The sequence below is a fragment of the Azolla caroliniana genome, unplaced genomic scaffold, assembly GCF_043228905.1.
Source record: "Azolla caroliniana isolate FFs.n. ecotype wild unplaced genomic scaffold, voAzoCaro1.0.p SCAF_3, whole genome shotgun sequence".
Taxonomy (NCBI): Eukaryota; Viridiplantae; Streptophyta; class Polypodiopsida; order Salviniales; family Salviniaceae; genus Azolla; species Azolla caroliniana.
In genome coordinates, this window is record NW_028230438.1 from 1,826,902 (window position 1) to 1,848,929 (window position 22,028).

At 39.4% G+C, this 22,028-nt stretch overlaps 1 protein-coding gene across 4 annotated transcripts; it reads left to right on the forward strand.

Moving 5' to 3' along the window:
- Nucleotides 1-1,282: 1,282 nt before the first annotated feature.
- On the forward strand, nt 1,283-14,740 carry LOC147865810 (TatD related DNase). 4 transcript variants are annotated; one of them, XM_087316171.1, is made up of 12 exons: nt 1,283-1,394; nt 1,531-1,551; nt 1,808-1,908; nt 2,461-2,518; nt 2,894-2,937; nt 3,025-3,105; nt 11,478-11,548; nt 13,727-13,837; nt 13,957-14,039; nt 14,104-14,320; nt 14,392-14,475; nt 14,560-14,740. In XM_087316171.1, the coding sequence occupies exons 1-12, from the start codon at nt 1,373-1,375 to the stop codon at nt 14,651-14,653; spliced, it is 987 nt and encodes a 328-aa protein (XP_087172297.1). In that variant the 5' UTR covers nt 1,283-1,372; the 3' UTR covers nt 14,654-14,740. The 4 variants fall into 4 exon arrangements, with proteins under 4 accessions (XP_087172297.1, XP_087172300.1, XP_087172299.1 ...); XM_087316174.1 differs by having other exon boundaries at nt 14,397-14,475; nt 14,560-14,713; XM_087316173.1 differs by having other exon boundaries at nt 1,310-1,394; nt 1,514-1,551.
- The last annotated feature ends 7,288 nt before the right edge of the window (nt 14,741-22,028 follow it).

Sequence of the window (22,028 nt, forward strand, 5' to 3'; positions counted from 1 at the left end):
ACTATATGGCTGAACCTACAACCATCTTAACCATCTTATTCTTATTATAATTAGCTTACCCTAATCGTAAGTTGTTAGACTGTAGCACTATATATTGGGTCTTTGACCTCTTTAGTACTTTGTACATATATCTTAATTCACTAAATGCCATTGTGGAATGTCAAATCCACGGCTCTCTTTCTTTTTGTCATAACTAGCTTACCCTAGAGGTAAGTTGCTAGACTACCAGTACTACATCTCGAGTTTCAAACCCAATATGGCCATCTCTCTATTACTACATACATATCTCTTAATTCACTAGATGCCATTGTGGAATGTCGGGGTTAAACCCATGACCTTCCAATCTCCATTGGGCAACCATCTTCCAATATAACACTCAATTTATCGACAAACCATGGTCATTGTGTCATTTATCCACATTGCCCATCTCAATTAATAACGGGTTACCATTTGCATCTCACATGGCCTACCAAGACATGCACGACACAAATATGTATCTCTCTCTCTCTCTCTCTCTCTATCCCAAATTTAAGCGAAGCTAAAAAGACGAATAAACATATTCACATAGGCGATGAGGCAATGCTTAACATCAAAATGAAGATATATAAATCTTCTCCCTCTATCTTCTAGTTGCAAAGTGAAAATGTTGAAACTTGACACCATAATGAGAATGTGATCATGTACATGGATGGATCACATGAGGTCAAAAGGGATATTTTGACTCATATCACTTATGTCCAAGATCTCTTTGATTTTGTTAATGATAACTATTGGCCTTCACATAATGACAAAACAAATGCATTTGTTCCCAATCCCACTTAGTTTGCAATCAACCAAAGTAACTTGCTTTTTAATCTTCTAATATGTCATCGAGCCCCGAATTGCATTCACATGCCGCGCCAATTATGCAATCATCCTCAATGCATGGAGAACTCACGAAAGTGCAACAAAAGAAAGGCATTCATCTAAGGCTCTACTTACACAAATACCCATCGGAACATGGGTTTCAAAACCCAAACCAGAGAAGCCCAAAATTGCGATTGTTGTTTACATAGTATCTATGTATGTATGTATATTGTCCAAACAAGCATAGATATGTTGCACTTGATACAATGAGAAATAAACACATTTCACTAGCAATATTCGTCTTTTCACAAGGTAAGGCATACATATTATAGGGGTAAAATGTCCCTTGCCCCTAGCCTCTAGGGCGTATATAGTGTCCGGCCGCCCGAAAAATGCCTTAATTAACTCCTTTCTTTAAGGAAGAACGATGGGGGCCAAAAAACACAGGAATTTTATGATCGGTTCTCTAATTCCCCATTCTCTTTAAGGAAAGGTTTTGTGCGTGATCTTCTGACACCGTTTAGCCATGGCATATCTCCGAATGATCGGTACGTTCCTTCTGCGCAGAAATAGAATGCATATGCCATTTCTATTTTTCATCATCTCCTCTTTGCTATTTTTCTCATGTATGTTTTCCTTTTCGTTGCCCTCGGAGCTCACCTTCCAGCTACTCTACTTCTGCAGATATCGGAGCTAACCTCACAGGTGACCTACGATTGCATCTTCATTCTCCTGTTTGTTTCTCATACCATAAGAAGAGGAAAAGAAAGAAAAAGAAATAAAAGAAATAAAAAAAGAGAGAAGAAGTAAGAAAGGATAAAAGAAAGAAGAAGCAAAATGGGAATAGGAAGAATAAACAAAAAAGAAAAAGAATGGAGAATATAAAGACGACAAGAAAGGAGAAAGGGAAGAAGAATTAAACAAAGGAACACTAATGAAGTTTTTTTTTACATTTTTTCAGATGGTATGTTCAAAGGGATTTACCATGGTAAACAATACCATGCTATGGATTTGAAATCGGTGCTGGAAAGAGCTTGGGATGCTGGGGTAGATCGTATCATTGTAAGCCTTCTCTTTAGGCGTAACTTTAAAAATCTCGAAGATATTTTGCACATGATTGGTAACTAAGATTATCAATTTTCAGGATATTTCGTGCATAGTCAAAGAAATTCTAGTCCGACTAAGCTTCAAAAAGTTTAAGGATATCTTGCACATAACAGTTAACTTTTTAATTAGATTAAGTTTTAAAATTTTCTAGAAGTTTTCCACATAATTGTATGCATCCTAATTACAACAAGTTTTGAAAGATTATTTCAAAATGTTTAGCACATAACTGGAAGTTACATTAAACTTTACGTTTTGAGAATTTTAGGACTTTTCATAGTGCATGGAGTAGATCATACCTTTGTAAGCAGTTTTAGATTAAGCTTGAAATTTTCAAGATATTTAGCAGTTTCATGGTGTCTAGATCCTGTTTGGACTTTTCATGGTGGCTTGAGTAGATTGTAAGTACTCATAAACATGTACTTTAAGTTTTTTAGATATTTAGAACTGGTGTAGGCTGTTGTTGACATGCTTTGGTAGCAAAATTTGTGATAAATGTTGTGCTTGTAGGTCACTGGTGGTTCTCTGGAAGAGTCAAGGCAGGCTTTGTCTCTTGCTGAGACAGATGGTATGTACATTCGATTTCTGTATCTTTTTCTTTACTTGTGACCTATGTTAACGAAATGTTTGTTGAATAATCAGCTAGAGTTTCTGTTCATGCATGAAAAATCTGAAATTTTGAAAAATTACCAACATTACAAGAATTCAATTGAACAAAATATATTTTCTACAACTATTTTTGTTCCTGTTGTAAATATTTCCAATGGGAAAGCTCCAAAATCTGACAAGAGTCAACAATTATATCTCATCCATTGTCATAGAGTCATCACCTAGGTTGAAATTGAATACTGATTGCAATTATAATTTTGTCTGTGAAACCAAATAAGGGTTTTGGTTTCTTGAATACTGATTGCAACATTCTGTTGAATATCAATACATGCAGGGCGTCTTTATTGTACAGTTGGAGTGCATCCAACCCGTTGCTCAGTTTGTCTTCTATATATTTCTTTTTCCCTAGAAGTGCTTTCTCATGTATTCGCCATGTTTTGTTCATTTAATTATCCTAATACTCAGGAATTCGAATCAAGTGGAGACCCTGACAAGTATCTGGAAAAGCTTTTGTCACTTGCCAAAGAAGGACTAGCAAAAGGCAAGGTAAAAGCGTATATTTGCAGCGCTCATTATATATGTGTGTTTGCGTGTTCTAGCACAATCAAAAGTTTGGAAATTTGTCTCATCTTGCTATAGCGCACACACACACACAACATTGAAAGTATGTGATAAATCGAAGAAAAATGATATGCATTTTACATGTGTTGAAGTAAGTGATTTTGATAGATTTTCTCTAATTGAGGTTGCTCCTTTGTCATTATATGTGTACATATTCTGTTAAAAGATGTTTAGGGCAGTGTAGATCTCGTTGCTAATTGTAATTAGTATTGGCATAAGAGTTCTCGGTTCCTCTTAATTTGTGCCACTTGTTCTGTGATAAATGTGGCAACCTTAGGCGCCTCTTATTTTTGTGGCATATATTCTACAATAAAGTTGGCATTTATAGGTGCCTTTATTTTGTAACATCTATTGTGCCAAATCCACGACAGGGCCCACTCCCATGAAAGGGGTCGGAATCCACGAAAGGGCAAATGAAAAAGGCTCAGTCCTACGAAGAGGAGCTGAATCCACGTAAGGGGGCCCACTTCCACTGGAAGGACCCGAATCCACAAAAGTGCCCAATCTCACAAGAGGGAGCTGATTACACAAAGGGGTGGAATTTGTGTTAAGGGAACCGATTCCACAAAAGAAGCCTGAACCAGTTAACAGCCTAAGCCATGGATGGGCGCACCAAATCCACCAAAGGGAAACCAAGACATGAAAGAAGGCTCTAACACACGAAAGCTTTCCCAAAGGAGTGGTTGGGAGACGCTATTGTGAACATCTCTCTCTTGATATCTCCTAGATATCTCTTAGCACTCCATCAGACCCTATGTACATGTGTGCAATGCCGTTGTGGTTGAGACTTCCATGGAACCTCATTCACACAATTTGGTGCATCTTTTTCTAATAGGTTTACACATCCTTGAGAGGTAGAGTGTGATTTGTATTCTAACATTACGTTAATTGAATCCAGACCTGTCTCCTCATCTTAACATCGCCTTGATATCTCTTAGCACTCCAACAAACCCTATGTACATGTGTGCGTTGGTGTGGTTGAGAAACTTCCATGCAACCTCATTCACACAATTTGGTGCATCTTTTTCTAACAGGTCTACACATCCTTAGATATAGAGTGTGATTTTTATTCTAACCTTAGATTAAGTGAATCTAGACTTTGTCTCCTCACCTTGATATCTCATTGATATCTCTTAGCACTCCATCAGACCTATGGACATGTGTGCAATGGTGTGGTGGTTGAGACTTCCATGGAACCTCATTCATGCAATTTGGTGCACCTTTCTCTAATAGGTTTACACATCCTTAGAGGTAGAGTGTTATTTGTATTCGAACCTTACGTTAATTGAATCCAGACCTGTTTCCCCATCTTGATATCACCTGGATATCTCTTAGCACTCCAATAGACCCTATGTACATGTGTGCGTTGTAGTGGTTGAGAGACTTCCATGGTACCTCATTCACGCCATTTGGTGCATCTTTTTCTAACAGGCTTACACATCCTTAGATGTAGAGTGTGATTTTTATTCTAACCTTACGTTAAGTGAATCTAGACTTGTCTCCTCATCTTGATATCCCATTGATATCTCTTAGCACTCCATCGGACCCTATGTACATGTGGTTGAGAAACTTCCATGCAACCTCATTCACACAATTTGGTGCATCTTTTTTGGGGGAGATTATTAGTGTGCTTTTTGGAGAAAAGCTTTAAATAAAATACTGATGGGACAACCAAGTCATAGCTCCACTCAGCTTGTAGATGGCAATCTCGTGCACGGATCCGATCTGGTGTACAATATATTCTTTAGAAGCTGTACAATTCTGAAAATGAGAAATCCAACAAATAATATCAAACTCATTGGCACATTTGTTGATAGAGATGCTTTCTATCGACAACACTTGGTTTGGGCCACAAGTTGTACGATGGAAATGGGTAAGGTTACAAAGAAGGTTAATGAGCTCCGCATATTGAAAAAAGAGAGCAAAATGTAATGAAACGTATGTACATGGAAGATGTTCAAGATCGCATGGATCAAGCTATTCTTGACACTCTGAAGAGAGCAAGGGTTATAAAGGTAAAACTTGAACTTGACAGGGCCAATGTTATTAGCCGTAAATCCTTGGGTGTGGACTTGGATCCGCTAATGATCAATCACCTGTGTTAGTAAGAGATAGTTGTAGAAAACTTTAGTTGATCTTATGAATGACTTCCAAGTGCTAAGAAAAAAATGCCATTTGACTATAAAAAAAAAAAGAAGGCATTTGATTTTAGTTGATACTTACAAATTGAATGGGGTTGGAATCTACCACTCACATATCTCTTGACTTTGCATGTACCATTCTGTAACGGTCCCTCCAATGCAAGTGTCAATTTCATTGTCCCCGAGTAAGACATGCACAAGATTTGTAATATACCTGTCTATTCTTCCTCTCAAGGTTGTGTACTTGAGACATTGGCAATGCCACTAGACAATATTGCTAGTTTCAACATGTCCATTGTTGAATAATCTACAAAACTCGGGCCAAGGCGTCTCTTATAGGGGAAATTGGCCAGATGGACGTTGCTTTCATAGGAATTTGAGTTTGACATCTACCATTGACCAAGTGTACGTATGCCGTAGCTGACTATCTTGGTAGGCTAGAATCAAGTGAACTAGGAGTCGGAGTAAAGGACTATTTTCTCGATGGCCAGTAGTTCACTTGTTATGAGCATTACCATATACCGTCAGATCACCAAGGCCAACTTTCGTCCTTGCGCGATTGGTGGGTCTTGCATCCCGTGGTAACATTGTACTGTAGTATGCTATACACGTGGATAAAGTGTGAGGGTTAAACGAAAGTGTAAAAAAGGGAAGGATTACTTTAATCTTTGGGATTGAGACAACCCATTAAGGCGTGAACTTTGCTCGGAGACCTTAGGTTTGGCAGAACACGGATCGGATTGACAAGACATCCCATGCCGGAGTGAAGGGGGAGATTGTTGGGAAATCGGTCCCTTCTGATTGAATACAGATGAGAACCGGACGATCTGGATTGGACGAGTCGAAAGAAGAAACCAGTCCGGATGGGATTCGGAAACTGGATCGGATCCAGAAGGTATCCGGATGGATCCGGTGTGAACCGGATACATGGACAGATTTGTAAATATGTTTCTCTTGTGCTTGTCAAGGCCATATTTGTAAAAAGTCCTAAGATTTATAAATATGTTTCTCTTGTGCTTGTCAAGGCCATATTTGTAAATAGTCCTAAAGTGATATAAGTATAAATATGAATTAGGGCAATCACTTGTGTGTGGTTATCATTGTATACGAGTTAGTTGTTGTTGCATCAGTGTGTACAGAGAGAGTGAGAGAGATACATAAAGTTTTTTTGTTGTAACCGCCGGTTGGCGAAGGTAGAGCTCGAGGTCGTTGCCTTTGAGTCGTGATTCTGTTCGGAGTCTGTGGGCTCCCCTGGGTTTTCCCGATTAGGGTTTTCCACATTAATATTCTGTCCCTTTTTTACCTGTTTCTTCCTTGTTTCTTCCATTGTGTGATTGCGACTCGGTTGTGGCCGAGCACTATTCCTATCAAATTCTAACAAAAAATGTTGATAAGATTGAACATTACCATTTTTAATCATTGTAAACAATGATCTCACACTTAATAAAATATGGGGACACATTCAATCGTAATGGTTCTTACTATGAGGAATCTCTTCCTCAGCAAAATATCGAAGGTGGAAGTTGTCCTTGCTCAAGGTTTTTTGAAAATGATGAGCTTAAAACCAATATCTCTTAAGATTCAGAACTCATTAGAAGCAATAGCTATGAATATATGTGCATGTATCATGCATTCCTTCCAAACTAAAAATAATTGTTATATCACTTATCTATTCTTCCAAGCTTTCTCTCTAGTGCACATAGCTCAAAGTTTCTTGTTGCTCACAAGTACCCTTTGTGCACCACCAAGGAGTGATGGGGGTAGATTTTGTCGTAGTACTTGCTTTAGGTGGCTACTGAGCTGGTAGAGGTGGCACCCCCTTACCCTAGATTGGTGCAATGCACACTCTCTTTATCTTGTTCACTCTCCTTATTCTAATCTCCTTTTTTCTACATGTAAGAGGTGGTTAAGATCTTCTTCGGCTATAGTTAAAGGAGTTATGTAGGTCTTTATTTAGTTTGGCTACAAGTTTGAAGACTTCAAATAAACCTTGAGAGGTATATTTCTTCTCAACACAGTCATTGGTGCAACGGTGCCACCTTTTTTCTAACTAGAAGATAGCTTTATTGTGGCCACAATGTTATCTAGCTTTAGGGGATTGGGAGTTGATTCTAATATTCAGATGCCTGATCCATTGTGGCTAGACCGAAGCTACCTTTTAATTTGAAAAAAGGTGCCACCATAGCTCCATTGACTATATTAAGAGGAGGCATACCTCGAAAGGTCCGTTTGAAGTCTCCACACGCTTAGCCATATTAAACGAACACCTTCTAACTCCTTCAACTCAAGTCGAGAAAGATCTCAACCACCTCTTCCCTAAAGCTTAGTGGGTGGTCAGTGTGAAGAAGAAGAGAGATCAAAATGAAGGAGTGAACAAGATGATGAGAGTGAGCACTGCACCGAACTAGGGTAAGGTGGTGCCACCTCTACTAGTTCAGCAACCACCTAAAGAAAGTAATGCCGCAAAATCATCTACCCCCATCACACTCATTGGTGGTGCACAAAGGGTACTTGTGAGAAACAAATGTAACTTGCTTCGGAGGTAGAAGCCTATTAAAACACGGATGGTAATGTGAGAAGGCTGTTAGACAGCAATAGAAAAAATGGTTGCAAAGAGTAGAGACACATCCAAAGAATATAACTTGTTTTTAAGTAGCAAAATAGAAAATAAGCTTATTACAAGAGAGGCTGGTATAAACCTATTTATACAAAATTAGGAATGGTTGTTTGGTAGTTAAGAGACTCTTGTACACCCAAACAAGTACAATAAACTAGGAATAAAAAGGGAATATCTTGGAAAAAGTGGAAGAGACAAAAGGAGAAAAGAACCATTGAAAATGTAATAACTTATAAGAATATTATGATGTATGATGTAAATAAATTATAATGTACGATGTAAGAATATAACCCATGTGAACAGCTCTTAGTTTAATGCATTGATTTAGTAGAAATCTATTATAATGTATGATGTAAATCAATTATAATGTTCCCTGGCCTTTATGATGTATGAACCCAAGAGAAAGAAAGAAAGAAAGAAAGATATATTAACGTCTTTTAAGAGGCCAAAATGGCCTATAAGACCGAATAAGAGAGAGAGAGAGAGAGAGAGAGAGAGAGAGAGAGAGAGGATTTGAATGTTTTTTTAGTTATGAAATTTAAGGAGAAAAGGACCATTGAAAAGGTAATAACTTATGAGAATATTATGATGTCTGATGTAAATAAAATGATCACCTACCAATACATCAATGGGCCTGCCATTGATGATCTTGTCATTTCTCATCTTTTTTGGAGTAAGAAGATAGGGGTGCACACACATATATTTGTTGGGATTAAAAGGCCATCGTGCCTTTTATTAGTGCACGAGTGTGAACGCACTCGTAGCACACTTTTGACTTGTATATACATAATATCTAAAAACCAAAAAAGAGGTACACTCTTTGTACCCAAGACAACGTGCATCTCTCTCTCTCTCTCCCTTTATCTCTCACTCAGACTCTCTCCCTCTTTGTTTTTGACCAAAAACCCTAATCCTCGTGTTGCCCTTCAAATTGGTATAAGAGCAGCGTTTAGGGTTTTCTACAGAGTAGAGTTTAGGTTTTTTTGCAGAGCAAGTCATGTTTTTTGCGGAGCAGGTTTGGTCCTCCGTTTGGGCTAAGAAATATGACTAGCAACAGTGACAATAGCCACCTTATGCACATCAAGAAGCTTGAGGGTGCACATAACTTTGCGGTTTGGAAAAAGTAGTGCTACAACATCCTGTTGCAGAAGAAGCATGCAAAGCCTATTAAAGTCAAAGGGGTAAAGCCTACAGATATGGACCAAGATGATTGGCAAGAGTTGAACGAGCTTGCACGCTCTACTATTGAGTTGTCGATTTTTGATGCGTCGCTGTTTAATATTGAAGGTTTGGACTGTGCCTATTCTATATGGACTAGACTAGAGGAATTGTATGTGTAGAAGACGGCAACTAACAAAGTTTATTGGCTTAAGAAACTTATGGATTTGTGCATGACAAGGGTACACCCATGTCAACTCACCTAAGTGAGTTCAATTCCATTTTCAGCCAGTTGGTTGCCTTGAAATTCATCGTTAATGATGAGTTTAAGGGCACGTTTTTACTTTGCACCTTGCCAGAAAGTTGGGATACTTTCAGCACTGCTATGAGCAATTCAAATGCAATGCTTTTTTATGACAATGTAGAGAGTTCTCTACTCATGGAAGAGATGAGTCAGCAAAACAATGCATCCAATAAGTCCTCTAGTGCGTTGCATATGAGGGGTAGGTCACAATAGAGGCAAATCTGATAGTTATGGCCGTAGTAAATCACGTGGTAAAGATGTAGAATGTCATCACTGTGGCAAAAAGGGTCACTTTAAACGTGATTGTTTCAAATGAAGAAAGAGAAAGGAAAGGGCAAGAAGATAGATAATTTCATAGAAAAAAAGAGAGACATTCAACTGAGGAAAGGCAATACTAAAATTGAAGAGGTGAATGTAGTCACTCATGATAGTGATAGTGGAAATGATGTACTCTTTATTTCATCATGCCATAGAGAACATGCTTTACTTGCAGATACGGATGGTGACATGCACACTTGGATACTCGATTCCGGTGCTTCTTTTCACGTCACCCCGCATCGTGAGTGGTTTTCAGATTACACAGGGGATCGACATGGTGTTGTCCATCTTGGGGACAACTATGCATGTGAAATTGCAGGTATTGGCACTGTGCAATTACAGTTTCAGCATGGTTTTGCTTTCACACTTCAGCATGTATGGCATGTACTTCAGCTCAAGAAGACCTTGATTAGCACAGGTCAGCTAGATGATGATGGATTTCACACAACCTTTGGTGATGGGAAATGGAAGATTTGTAAGGGATCTAGAGTTATTGCCAAGGGTAGTAAAAGTGATACTTTGTACCCTCTCCATGTATCTAGTGTGAGTGACCATGTTGTTGCCATAACCGAGCAGCCTAGTGTTTCTTTGTGGCATGGCCGGTTGGGACACATGAGTGGAACTGGTATGAAAGTATTGTCTCGTTTGGGTTACTTGCCATGTCTTCGTTATGCTGATTTTGAACATTGTGATCATTGCATTTGTGGTAAACATGTACAAACATCTCATAAAAAGTCTCTTTCGCTGAAGTCGTCCCCGCTTGAGTTAGTATATTTAGATGTATGTCAGATGCCAGGGCTATCATTAGGGGGAAAGAAATACTTAGTCACTTTTGTTGATGATGCTACATGGAAGGCTATGGGTTTACCCTATATGTAGCAAGGATGAAGTGCTCGACATTGAGAATCAATTTGATAAGACACTTAAGTGTCTTCGCTTTGACAATGGTGGGGAATATGTGTCCAAGGCCTTTCAAGCATTTTGTGACAGCAAAGGGATAAAGAGGGAACTCACTGCCCCTTATAATCCACCCCAAAATGGAGTTGCAGAGCGAATGAATCGGACTATTCAAGATAAGGTCCGTACTATGCTGTCTCATGCTGCGTTACCCCATGGTTTTTGGGCAGAGGCTGTTATGACAGTTGTTCACTTGATTAATCGGTCACCTAACAGGTCTTTGGGAGGGGGAATACCCGAAGAAGCGTGGTCGGGCAAGCCACCTTCATATGCTCACTTTAGAGTGTTTGGCTGTGAGGGTTTTGTGCACATTCGTAAGAAGAACGCAACAAACTTGAGCCAAAGTCCTGCAAAAGATGTATACAGGATAATACCTATAAAAGATAAATAATAAACTTCAGTTTCATGGAAGGAAAGTTTTGGAAAAGGACAACCTAATTCTCAAATAACATAAAATAATGATGGGTGAAATATATGATGAACTTAGCTATTATATCACAAGGGCATTATTTTAGGCACTGACCAAATGCCGTTGAGACAATGGAGATGATGAGAGCTTATACATTCTAAGCAACTTAAACTCTTCAATTCAATTATTTCAAGAGCAAATTAAACTCTTCTATATTTTCAGTGTGACCATTGTCAAATGTGCTTTTATTGAATTGAAATGTGAACAATGAAATATCTGAATTGTAATTGTATTTAGAATTGTTACTGTTTGGATATTCTATAATTATAAGTCCCAAGTCCTAACGACTTCAACTGCAACTTGTAACTACTTGTAAGTTGCAAATACTTGCAGGTTGTTGCAATAGGAGAGTGTGGACTTGATTATGACCGTCTTCAATTTTGCCCAGCTGATGTTCAACAAAGGTCTTGCTAATAATTTTGCCATATTTCTTTCTCTGTTTGTGTAGATACAACTGTAGGAACAGACAGGGGATACTTCGCTTGGTAGAAACTGTAAACCCTGAGTGCCTGCATTGTTGTGAATCAGTTTTCGTTAATACTTAAATGATAACGTCATCTCAATTTGATGTTCATGAATATTCAATGGTGCATGAATATCAAATGACCAATTATCGTTATCTCTTACATGACAACGCATCACTAGAAGATGCATCAGTACTATCATGATCAGACTAACTACAACTTTAGAATTGAGTTCAAACATCCAAGTTCTGAGTAATACTGGACATGGAAAAAATGCACAAGGTCATCTTAACAAAAATAAATGTATAAAGGTTGTAGAAAATGGCCATTTGCCTTACAAAAAAATAAATGCTGAATAAATACAAGGCTGCAGGTGAAATGTTTTCTAGCCAATGTAATGGGCTGCATGCTTTTGTTTTGGGTCTCCTGTATCTGGCTGAGGTACAGGCAATATTGAAAGAGTTTTTGTTTAGAGTCAGTAATCAGTTTGTTCTTTTAAACTCTTCTTCTTTCCATGATATGAAAATCATGGGAATTCAGATGAGACTGGTCTGAGTACAGATAGTGTAGAAAATAAGTTGTAAAGGCCGAGACATCTTGCATAGGAGCCATCTGAAATGCAATGTGGTAGGTTTAGAGAAGAAACACTATTGATTTCTGATGTGGTATGTTTGTTGCTTCACTCTTCCAATCAGTTCAAACCTCTACTGACAAGAATAGAATCTTGGTGTCGTTTCATTGCTAGGTTTCTATGTTAGTCGTGATTGTCTAGACATGCCAAGGGTATGCTCCCAAATTTACAAATCCCAGGGTCCAATTACGTGATTCCACAAAAACATCGATTGTCAAAAGGGAAATTCCTGCCCTAATATTGTTGCAATGAGTTCATTTTTATCTGATATGAATACATTTTACCTTTCGTTTTCTGACACGGTGTAAAGTGAGAAGCATGAGTGCATGAAAATGTTGTAAATTTTGTGGTCTCTTCTTGGATCTCCTTTTGTGGTTACTGGATGCAGTAGTTTTTCCATGGGCATCCATACATACTAGGAAAACAGTTCCGAATATAGGTCATTACCTTTTTCATGGCAAGGTAGATAAATAAAATCATTGCATGTGCTTCTCTATCTTGAGGAACACTGTTTGTAGATCCAGTATCATATTCATAATTTATAGATATCCATAATGCAAGCTTAATTTTCTCACAAAAACTTGAAAGACACATGTAATGCCCATGGCAAATAAGAAGTATTTACATTAGGCAGAAGCAATTGGCTGATAATAATCAATCGTTCATGGTCATTGTGCTCCTAGTTCCAGCATAAAAACACTTTAAATATGCATACTGAAGTGTTGTATGTAGGATATGCTTCCAACATAAGTTCGTGAATAAGAACCATATGTATCTAGGATGAGAGAATAACCAGCTATGTTAACAAGAGTAGACTGTGGCCAGGTTCTCCCATTAAATGGTCTCTGGATGCTAGAATCACTAGCAGGAAAGTTGAGTAATGACCTTGGAGGATGAAGACATATGTTAGAATGTAGGCATTGCTCTAGTTCTTTTTATGAGCTAGGTGTGCATATATCAAGTTAATTGAAGCAAAAGCAGTATCTTTTAAGCGTGATAAAATGAAAAGCACTGGTTTTGCCATAGTGTCTATTATTCATATATACTTAATCCTTGTAGCTACAGTTTGTTAAACTTTTTATTTGACATCTGATAGTAGTATGTCCTGGATTTTTGCAGATGATAATATATTAATTTAAATTATATATTTTGTCATAATTATATCTGATGTACAAGAGTGCATGGAATGCTGGTTAACCAAACTTGGCATTTGTTCGTGGAATCTGAGAAGTTGCCAACGTCAATTATTTAGAGCTCATTTCTGCCAAATCACCATTCCTACCCATGGGAAAAGCCCTGTCTCAAAAAACAGTTCGGCTTTTATTGTCACTTGAATCTGGAACACATAATTGTGTAACCGTGCATGAAAAGAAAATGCCAGTTGGAAATGGAAAATATATTATGGTGTGAAGAAATAAATTCTTATTGCAAAATGAGTGTGGAAAGAGATTTCATGCTTGTGATTTGCATTTCTTCAACCTTGGCAGGTATTTCGAGAAACAATTTCTTCTTTCTGAAACTCTAAAGCTTCCAATGTTCCTTCACATGCGTGAAGCTACAAGAGATTTCTGTGATATTCTGGAACGTAATAAGCACAGGTGAACCATGATATATGATTTTTGAACAGTTGAACACTTAAATTTTGTAGATTCAATTTACTCTTAACTTCTGGAGGTTTTCGTAGATTCAATTTACTCTTAAATTTTCACCTTGTCAGATTTCTTGCTGGGGTTGCACATTCATTTACAGGAACAGAGGAGTGCAGGAAACAACTCCTTGCCGTAAAAAATCTTTATATTGGTGAGTTTACTCAGAGATTTATTAGTTTGTGGTTATGGATCAGATCGTGAATTTATCTTCACAGGTATTAACGGGTGCTCGCTGAAGACGATTGAAAACCTTCAAGTCATGTCAAAGATACCAATTGAGAGGATGATGGTGGAGACAGACTCACCATATTGTGAAATCAGGCCAACTCATGCTGGTTTCAAATACATTACAACCACATGGCCTTCGAAGAAAAAGGAAAAACACGATGAAAATGGTATTGTCAAGGGTCGCAATGAACCGTGTTCTACAAGGTATGTCGGTTTTGTTTTTCTTCAAAGTCATGTAATGCAAGAATTTCAGTCTTTATATCTTGTGTGGTAAGGCAAGTGCTCGAGGTAGTAGCAGCATATCGAAATATTGTTGATGTTGGTGGGTTTGCAAGAACTCTATATGAAAATACATGCAGGTAGTTTCTACTGCTCAAATAAACAATTGCATAACCTGCGTCTTCTTCGTTTTCGTTACAAGAGTTATGTTTTATTTTATGCAGAGTTTTCTTTCCGAATGATTTAGATACCATAGCAGGGGTTGTTTTAGAGGATCAGCATTCAAAGGTTCCTGAATCAGACAGTATTCCAAAATGATCAATCCTAAACTCAATTCATAGACCAAGCTTTCCTCTATTCTTAACATTATGTTTTTGGTAAGGAGTAGATGAGGATACGTTAAATAGACAAATTGAGTTGAACCCAAAAAAAAAGATCCTTATTTCAAAGCCAACATTTTTGGTATTTATGATCAACTTTGTGTTCTTTATTCAATTCCGACTTCTGCATTATGGTTAAACGTGCTACAATTAATGTTGGTGGGTGGGGAGTTGGAGCCAAGATCGACTCCATCCCCCTTGGGGTTCGAGTGAGAGGGGAGAGGGAGAGACACAGAGAGAGAATGAGAGAGGGAATTGAGACAGACACGAGTTGAGGGTAACTTCACTATATTTCTCTCCTTCTTTCATGCACCATGGGTGGGGTTTAAATAGTACAAGATTTGATCAAGTTATTACAAAAAGCCAAATGGGGGTAGTTACACCTATTTATCCCACCTACTATTTACACATTAACATCTCATATTACACATTACACACCTTACACATGGCACACTTAACCTTCTTGACACCTATGGGGGTAACACCTGGCACGCTGTCGCGAAAATGCTCGCGTGCATGTGCTACTTGAGCGGGACCATCGGGGTCTTGGATTGAGGAGGATGTTCGTGAAGTTAAAAGATGATGATGTGGATGTTCGAGTTGAGGAAGACAATGTCACACTTGAAAAGATTAAGAAAATTGATACACTTGAGAGAAGATGATTAGAAGAAGATAAATGAGAGTAGTATATTATGATAGTGGTGATGGTGATATCACATATAGAGCCCTCCTTACACAAGCTCAACTAGAGGCTTTTATAGGTCTCTCCATGCTTGTGACATGCACAAAACCATGGGCTAAAACCGTGGTTTTTTGCACATGGTTTTGCTTATGACATGCACAAAACCGTGGTTTTTCTAGGTCTTTCTTGTTGTATTTCTCAGGCCATTGACCTCTCTGCCAATTGCCATTCCATCAGCGGTTGACACTGTGTATTCACGATTGTCTTTCCGCCGCGTCTTTGTCGGTGTCTTCTGCCGAATGTAGGACCAACTGTCGAGCCAGCTTCGTGTGGTTGTCTTTATCTGTTGTTTGACAATCAAGTGTCTATATCCGTGGTCGTGGCCGTCCACCAATTGCCGGACCGTTTGTTTGGTCGGCCCGACCTGTTGGTCATTCCCGTCTCTGTTTTCAACCATCGTCGTCCTACGGCGAGCACTATTTGTTGGCTGTTCGGCCGATTGTCTGACTTTGTCTAACTCCTATCTTTGTCGGCCTTTTTCATTTGCGGATTGCCTCTCCACATGTTCTTGGTCGTTGCTCGGTTCTCGGTCGATTGTCCTCAGTCGATGCTCGACTGTCGCTCGACCAGTTGTCGAACGAATGCTTAGCCGCTATTGATAGGCGAGCGGCTATATTTGGGGCCGTCTCATTTCGGGTCGGCTATCGAACATCGGCTCGGTAGGTTGTCGGATGTCAGTTCGACAGGATGTCTCGGTCCTCTAGCTTGCAACCGACTAGATAGACGTATGCAATATCAACCGTAGGGCGTCCAAAGTTGTGTTGTTGGGTGGGGGGTGGAGCTAAGATTGGCGTGCCAAGGGGGTTCGAGTGTGAGAGGAGAGTGAGAGAGACTTTTTGTCGAACCCATTTGCAAGGTAGCGGCTTTCTTCCAACTGGTAGTTCGACCAGCTCCCATGTTTGATTGTGGTGAATCGAGTCCATTTCGGATTTCATGGCTTCTAGCCATATTTCGGCGTCTGGTGCGGCCATAACTTCTTCATATGTGCTTGGTTTGCTTGCATCAGTGTAGTTGACGTAGTCGAGGCTCGGTTCGTAGAACTCTATTTGCCTTCGAGCTCGTTTAGATCTCCTGGGTGCCGAGTTAAGAGGTTCGGAGTCTTCAATCGGTTCGGTAGGTCGATCGGTACTTGTTGAACCGTTTGTGTCAGGGGTTTGGTTAGGTGACCTGCCCCCATGCCAGGATTTCGGTGGTGTCACATTGTTCTCCCTTGTGGACTTTGTCGACTCGGTTCTGTTTCCTACGCATCTTGTTGACTTTGCCGGCTTCAACTCTTGTTGAATCGGCTCTGTCTTTGATGGCTTTGTCTTCCAGTTCGACTAGTGGAGTTTCTACCGATCTAGACTCGATAGATATGTTGTCAGCTTGGTTTTTTGCCAGACCATAGTGCTTGGGGCACTTCGAGCCTGATTGCTCTTGATGGCGCCAAATTTATCAGGTATATTGCTATTTGCAATGCCTCGGCTTAGAATTCCAGCTTTAGTCCGGCTTGCTGGAGCATAGCCATTACCCTCTCCTAGATCGTTCTATTGATCCGTTTTGCCACTCCATTTTGCATGAGTGTGTAGGGAACGGTCTTTTGGTGTCAGATCCCTTTGTCGGTCAGGTACTGTTTGAAGGCTTTGGAGGTTTACTCGCCTCCGTTGTTGGATCAGAGTGTCTTCACTCTGTATCCCGACCGGTTCTCCACTTCAGATGTCCATCGAGTGAAGACCTCTTTGAAGCGCTTCGTCTTTGGACTTGATGGAGTATGCCCAAACTTTCCTCGTACAGTCATCTACAAATGTGATGAAGTATCGGGAGCTTCCTAGTGATCGCTCTGGCATGGGCCCACATATGTCTGTGTGCACGAGCTCTAGGGGCTATCGTACTATCTCGTAGCTGAGAGAGTGCGAACTTCGGGTCTGTTTCTCATATCGACAGTGCTCACAGAAGTCCTTCATTGCTTGGAGTTTCGGGATGTAGCCTACCTACATCAGCTGATCAAGTCCAGCTTGAGACATATGGCCGAGTCGGTCGTGCCATAGGTATGGGTCGATCTTTTCGGCTACGTTCACGACCCCTTCTAGATTGATCACCATTAGTGGGTACAGGTTATTGTACTTGTGTCCACACCCAATTCTGAGATTTCCTAAGCTTATCATCCATATCGACTCAAGAGTCGTTTGGTACCCGTCTTCGACTAGCATGCTGATGGAGACCATACTTCTTTTGAGATCGGGTACGTGCCTGACTTGGTGCCGGGTGATCATGTTGTCATTGGGCAATTGGATGGGTACCTTTCCAGTCCTTGGGATTTTGCACTCCTGCAGCTCGGATCGGCGACCATTCTCTTTCCTCTTGATTGACCAGTAGTCGGAAACAGTGTGGCCAACTTTTCTGCAGTGTGTCCAAAATTCGCTTGATTGGCCCATTTTCAACTTCGACCATTGTCGGTCTCCCCTCTTTTTTGATCGGTTGCTATTCCGACCGGTTCTGTCAGTTTGTTCTCTCGTACGACTTTGTCGGTCGAATGACTAAGTCGAGTGATGGGCTTTTGCCGATTCATCGATGGTAATTCCCATCGATTTTCGCCGAATGTCCTTGATGAGGACTTGGCCGATTGTCTCATCCAGATTTAGGATCGGTCAACTATTGGTGTATGTCGTGCAGAATACCTCCCAACTTGCCGACAAGCTTAATAAGAGGGCATTGAGGGCTTTCACTTCTTCTTCGAAGTTGATCCCTTGTGAGGAGAGTTTTGACAACACCCGGTTGAAGGTGTTGATGTGGGAGGTAGTCAGATCGGTTTCTCTCATCTTTATGTTGAAAAGTTGTTTGATTAAAATCAGTTTCAAAGATGAGGACTTCTTCTCGTACACGTCTTGTAACTTTTCGCATAGTGAGAATGTTGTCTCTTTTGCCGTGTTGAAGTAGACGTTTTCGGCCAAATGCATTCGGATGGTGGATCGTGCAATTTCATCCATCGATTTCCACTCTTCGGCTGTCATTGAAGCAGGTTTTTCGATGTGTCGAATAAGTTCAACTTATCTTCTGATGATCAGAACATCTTACATCATCTCCTTCCAAAATGCAAAATTTTTGCCATCGAACTTTCTATTTCAACTCCTGTTCCGAATGTTGAAGCCATATTCTTCTATGAAAACTAAGATTTTTACTAACCTCGTTTTTTTCTTTTGAGCTTCTTCTGTTGTTTGTTGCCGCCGAACAGCAAGGTCACTCTGATACCAGTTGTGAGAGGATGGTATGTGTGTGCGTATGCAGAAGCAAATGAGAACCTGTTTGCGTACTCGGAAAACAACACAGAAGAGGAGGAAGGTAGAGACGTACACAGAAACGAGCTTTAATGGAAAGCTTTTTACTTTGTCTCTCTCTCTCACTCCAAGACTTGATACAATGTGGATCATACCTTTACAACGTTAGGTTATTGCTTATATACTAAGCCCTAACTACGTGGACGAGTTCACACTCGGATGGATACAAGTTGGAAGGAGTCGGCCTTTTATGCCAACAGGTATAACTGGTGATTGACATGTCCCTTTGTCGCATGTTATTCAGCTCTTGTCGGAGTTGGAGCTTTCGTGCAGCCGTATTAGCCACAAAAATCTTCTTGAGATTGCCCCAAGCTTCTTTCGACGTTTTCGCCTCTCGAATATAGTCGAGCATGTGATCATGGACGCATGATGCAAGACAATAAAACACACGGCTTGTGGCCTGCTCCCAGGCTGGGTAGTCGGCGTGTGTTGGGTTGGGTTGCGTTTCGTGAGCTCCCTCAATATAGCTCAAGTAACCTTGTGTGACAAGGTATTGATGCATCTTGTACTCCCAAGATGTGAGGTTTGTTCTATCGAGCTTCTTTGTGGGAAGAGCGCTTCCCATTTGAGTGTTCATGATGTCGATTTCTTCTTTGTTGCTTAAACCAGTTCTGTTGATCGTCGGTGTGTAGCACAACACAATTGAATAAGCTCAATCAGAAAACCACACGCTTTGGTACTATGTAAAGGAGAGGTATAGGTGGTACTGTGCAACAGAAGTGAGCTTTGTGTGTGTGTGGGTGCACGTAAGGCAAACAAAGAGAGAGAGAGAGAGAGAGCTTAGAACAAGAAGTTGTATTACAGAAAAATAAGATTACATCCAATAGTAACTAAGTTGCACAAAGTTAGTTTAAATACCAACTAGTCTAGGGTGAGTGCCCTTTCTACTGATTATAAAACTAGCCTAGTATGATGTCCATTAGCATGTGTGAACACTATCTCATTGGGAAGTTGAGTTCGATTCTCAACAAGAAGCAATAAGATAACATGTTGCATCAATTTGGGGCATTGAATCCTTCTTCTCTTACAACCTTATTCACCACTTCTTCTAATTTATCAATACATAAGCCAAAGTGTGTGACTGATAATGGACATCCTTACTTGAACCCCATGTTCCTTAAAAAGCGCTTTGAGAATCCACTATCCATTTTTAGTTGGCATTTAACTTGTTCATATAGACGTGTAATCGTAACTCGGTACTCTAATGGCATATTAATCTCTACTATTCTATTCTAAAGCTCACTTCGTGGTACAATATCAAAAGCTTTCTTAAAATCAATAAAACAACAATAAAGTGTGTTTCCTTGTAATTGACTCTCTTCTATGATTACTCTCAATGTGACCAAATGATCCACAATGGAGTGTTTGGTCTAAATCCTGCTTGGCCAAGTGCTCTTTTGCTTGTATTTTCAGCCCATGTGCTTATCTTTTGCTCCATAATAGTGCTATATAATGTAGCAATAGTTGAGCTCACCATTATTGTACCGTGATTATTTGATAATGTACAATAGTTAAGCTAAATAATGGGCAATGAAGATGGTTAGACTTGTTAAATGAGTATGATTACAAGTGAAATTTCTTAGGGGAACGAGAATAAAGTGGTCTATGCATAAAGTAAACAACCCATAACATGTGCATTCTATCTAAGTTCTAACCATAGTGCAAATGGAGAAAAAATTTATGCAAATGTGTCTAACCACTAACATGCTCATTTGTTTGATACATTTGAAGGAATAAAATCACGGTACAAGAGTATTTCATATTATTTTGGTTGATTTTGTGGGCCATTATCTTTGTAAGGGAGAATTATTTATGAAGTGTATGTAGCAATCCTTTGTGAAACCATTTTGGGATCAACGAGATCCATAAACTTAGAATATTTGAAAACGTGTGGGATCTATGATAAAGTCAATGTTAAGTGGGAATTGATTTCCACGGATTTGATTAGAAAAGTGACTCCCTTCTAATTATGATCGCAAAGTTCGTTAAGGGGTTTGTTACATCCTTTTAAATTGATATCATCCTTTGTTATAGTAAAATTTATTACGAATTTTATTTTGTTTTTTTGGAATAAAATAAAATAAAATAATTTTGTGGTTGTTGAGGTGGGATTTTTTTTGGTGTAGCTTTAAATATGACTAGATTTTCGAGAACTCATTCAAGCATACTTGTTTTAAAAGCACATTTCCTACACATGTGTTAAGAGTACTCACACGTATTCAAAATGTTTTCAACATTTTTGAATACTAGTAGGTATTCAAAATGTTTTCAATATATAAAAAAATTGCCATTTTTATATAAAAACAATTTGGACCTTTTTTTTTCCAAGAAAGATACTACAATAGTATTAAGAGAACGTCATAAGGCTATACATAAAATATGTACATGCGCATCCAACAAGGTTACTGCAAGAGATATGGAGTGAAATTGTGGTCACTCTATATGATGGCCTCAAGGGCGGCTCCGATGGAGTTGAAAGACAACGAATAGCCTTCATCCAACAATGGTCGTCCTCTCCCTTTCTTGAGTCAGTGGGCATCCACATAAGATGGAACTATCTCGTCTCTATAGGGATTTGTACATAATCGTCTCATTTGTAAAATTTTATAACTAATGAAAGGAGTTTTTTTTGGAAAAAAAAAGATGTACATTTAGGTAATGACGTCTGTGCTAAGTTCGGGGCTATCATGGGGATACATGTCGGAAGGTCTAGAAAAAGTATAGAATGTTGGAGATGGTTTATGTCATTGCCAATACAAGACCAAGTCAACATCCTCCATGGAATCAGGGGTAGATGGGCTATGAGATCTGAAATCATTAACGCTCTACTTATTAGGGAAGTTGCTCATCAAAGGATGACAACAGAGAAATGGATAGGCTACAAGGAGGAGGGCTCTTTGCTCCCAAAAGGTAGGGACACACCAGACATGGCTTTGAATTGTAGGACAACGAGGCATCAACACAACGTAAGGCAATTCGAGTACTGGCATATACTAGGCATAAATGGATTGTAGATCTTGATCCGATCAAAGTATAGCCAGATTTGCACATATGTACTCATGAAAACACATGGCTATGTAAGGTCAATTGGGACCCTTTGCAATGGACATGGTTTGATCCTTATGCAGGGCAAGGAAGCAAATCTATCCCTTTCTTTCAATTCACAACTAGATTGGGTCGCCATATTATAGCCGCTCAATCTGCTCGAGATTCGATTGCAGCAAAGGTCTGGAAAACATATCATGTTCCTAACACAA

Excerpts from the sequence above, each read along its gene's own strand:
- LOC147865810 (XM_087316171.1), top strand. The coding sequence starts at position 1,373 with ATGGCATATCTCCGAATGATCG. Across the intron at positions 2,938-3,024 it reads TGCATCCAACCCGTTGCTCA|GAATTCGAATCAAGTGGAGA; the intron begins GTTTGTCTTCTA and ends CCTAATACTCAG. Across the intron at positions 14,040-14,103 it reads CGTAAAAAATCTTTATATTG|GTATTAACGGGTGCTCGCTG; the intron begins GTGAGTTTACTC and ends TTATCTTCACAG.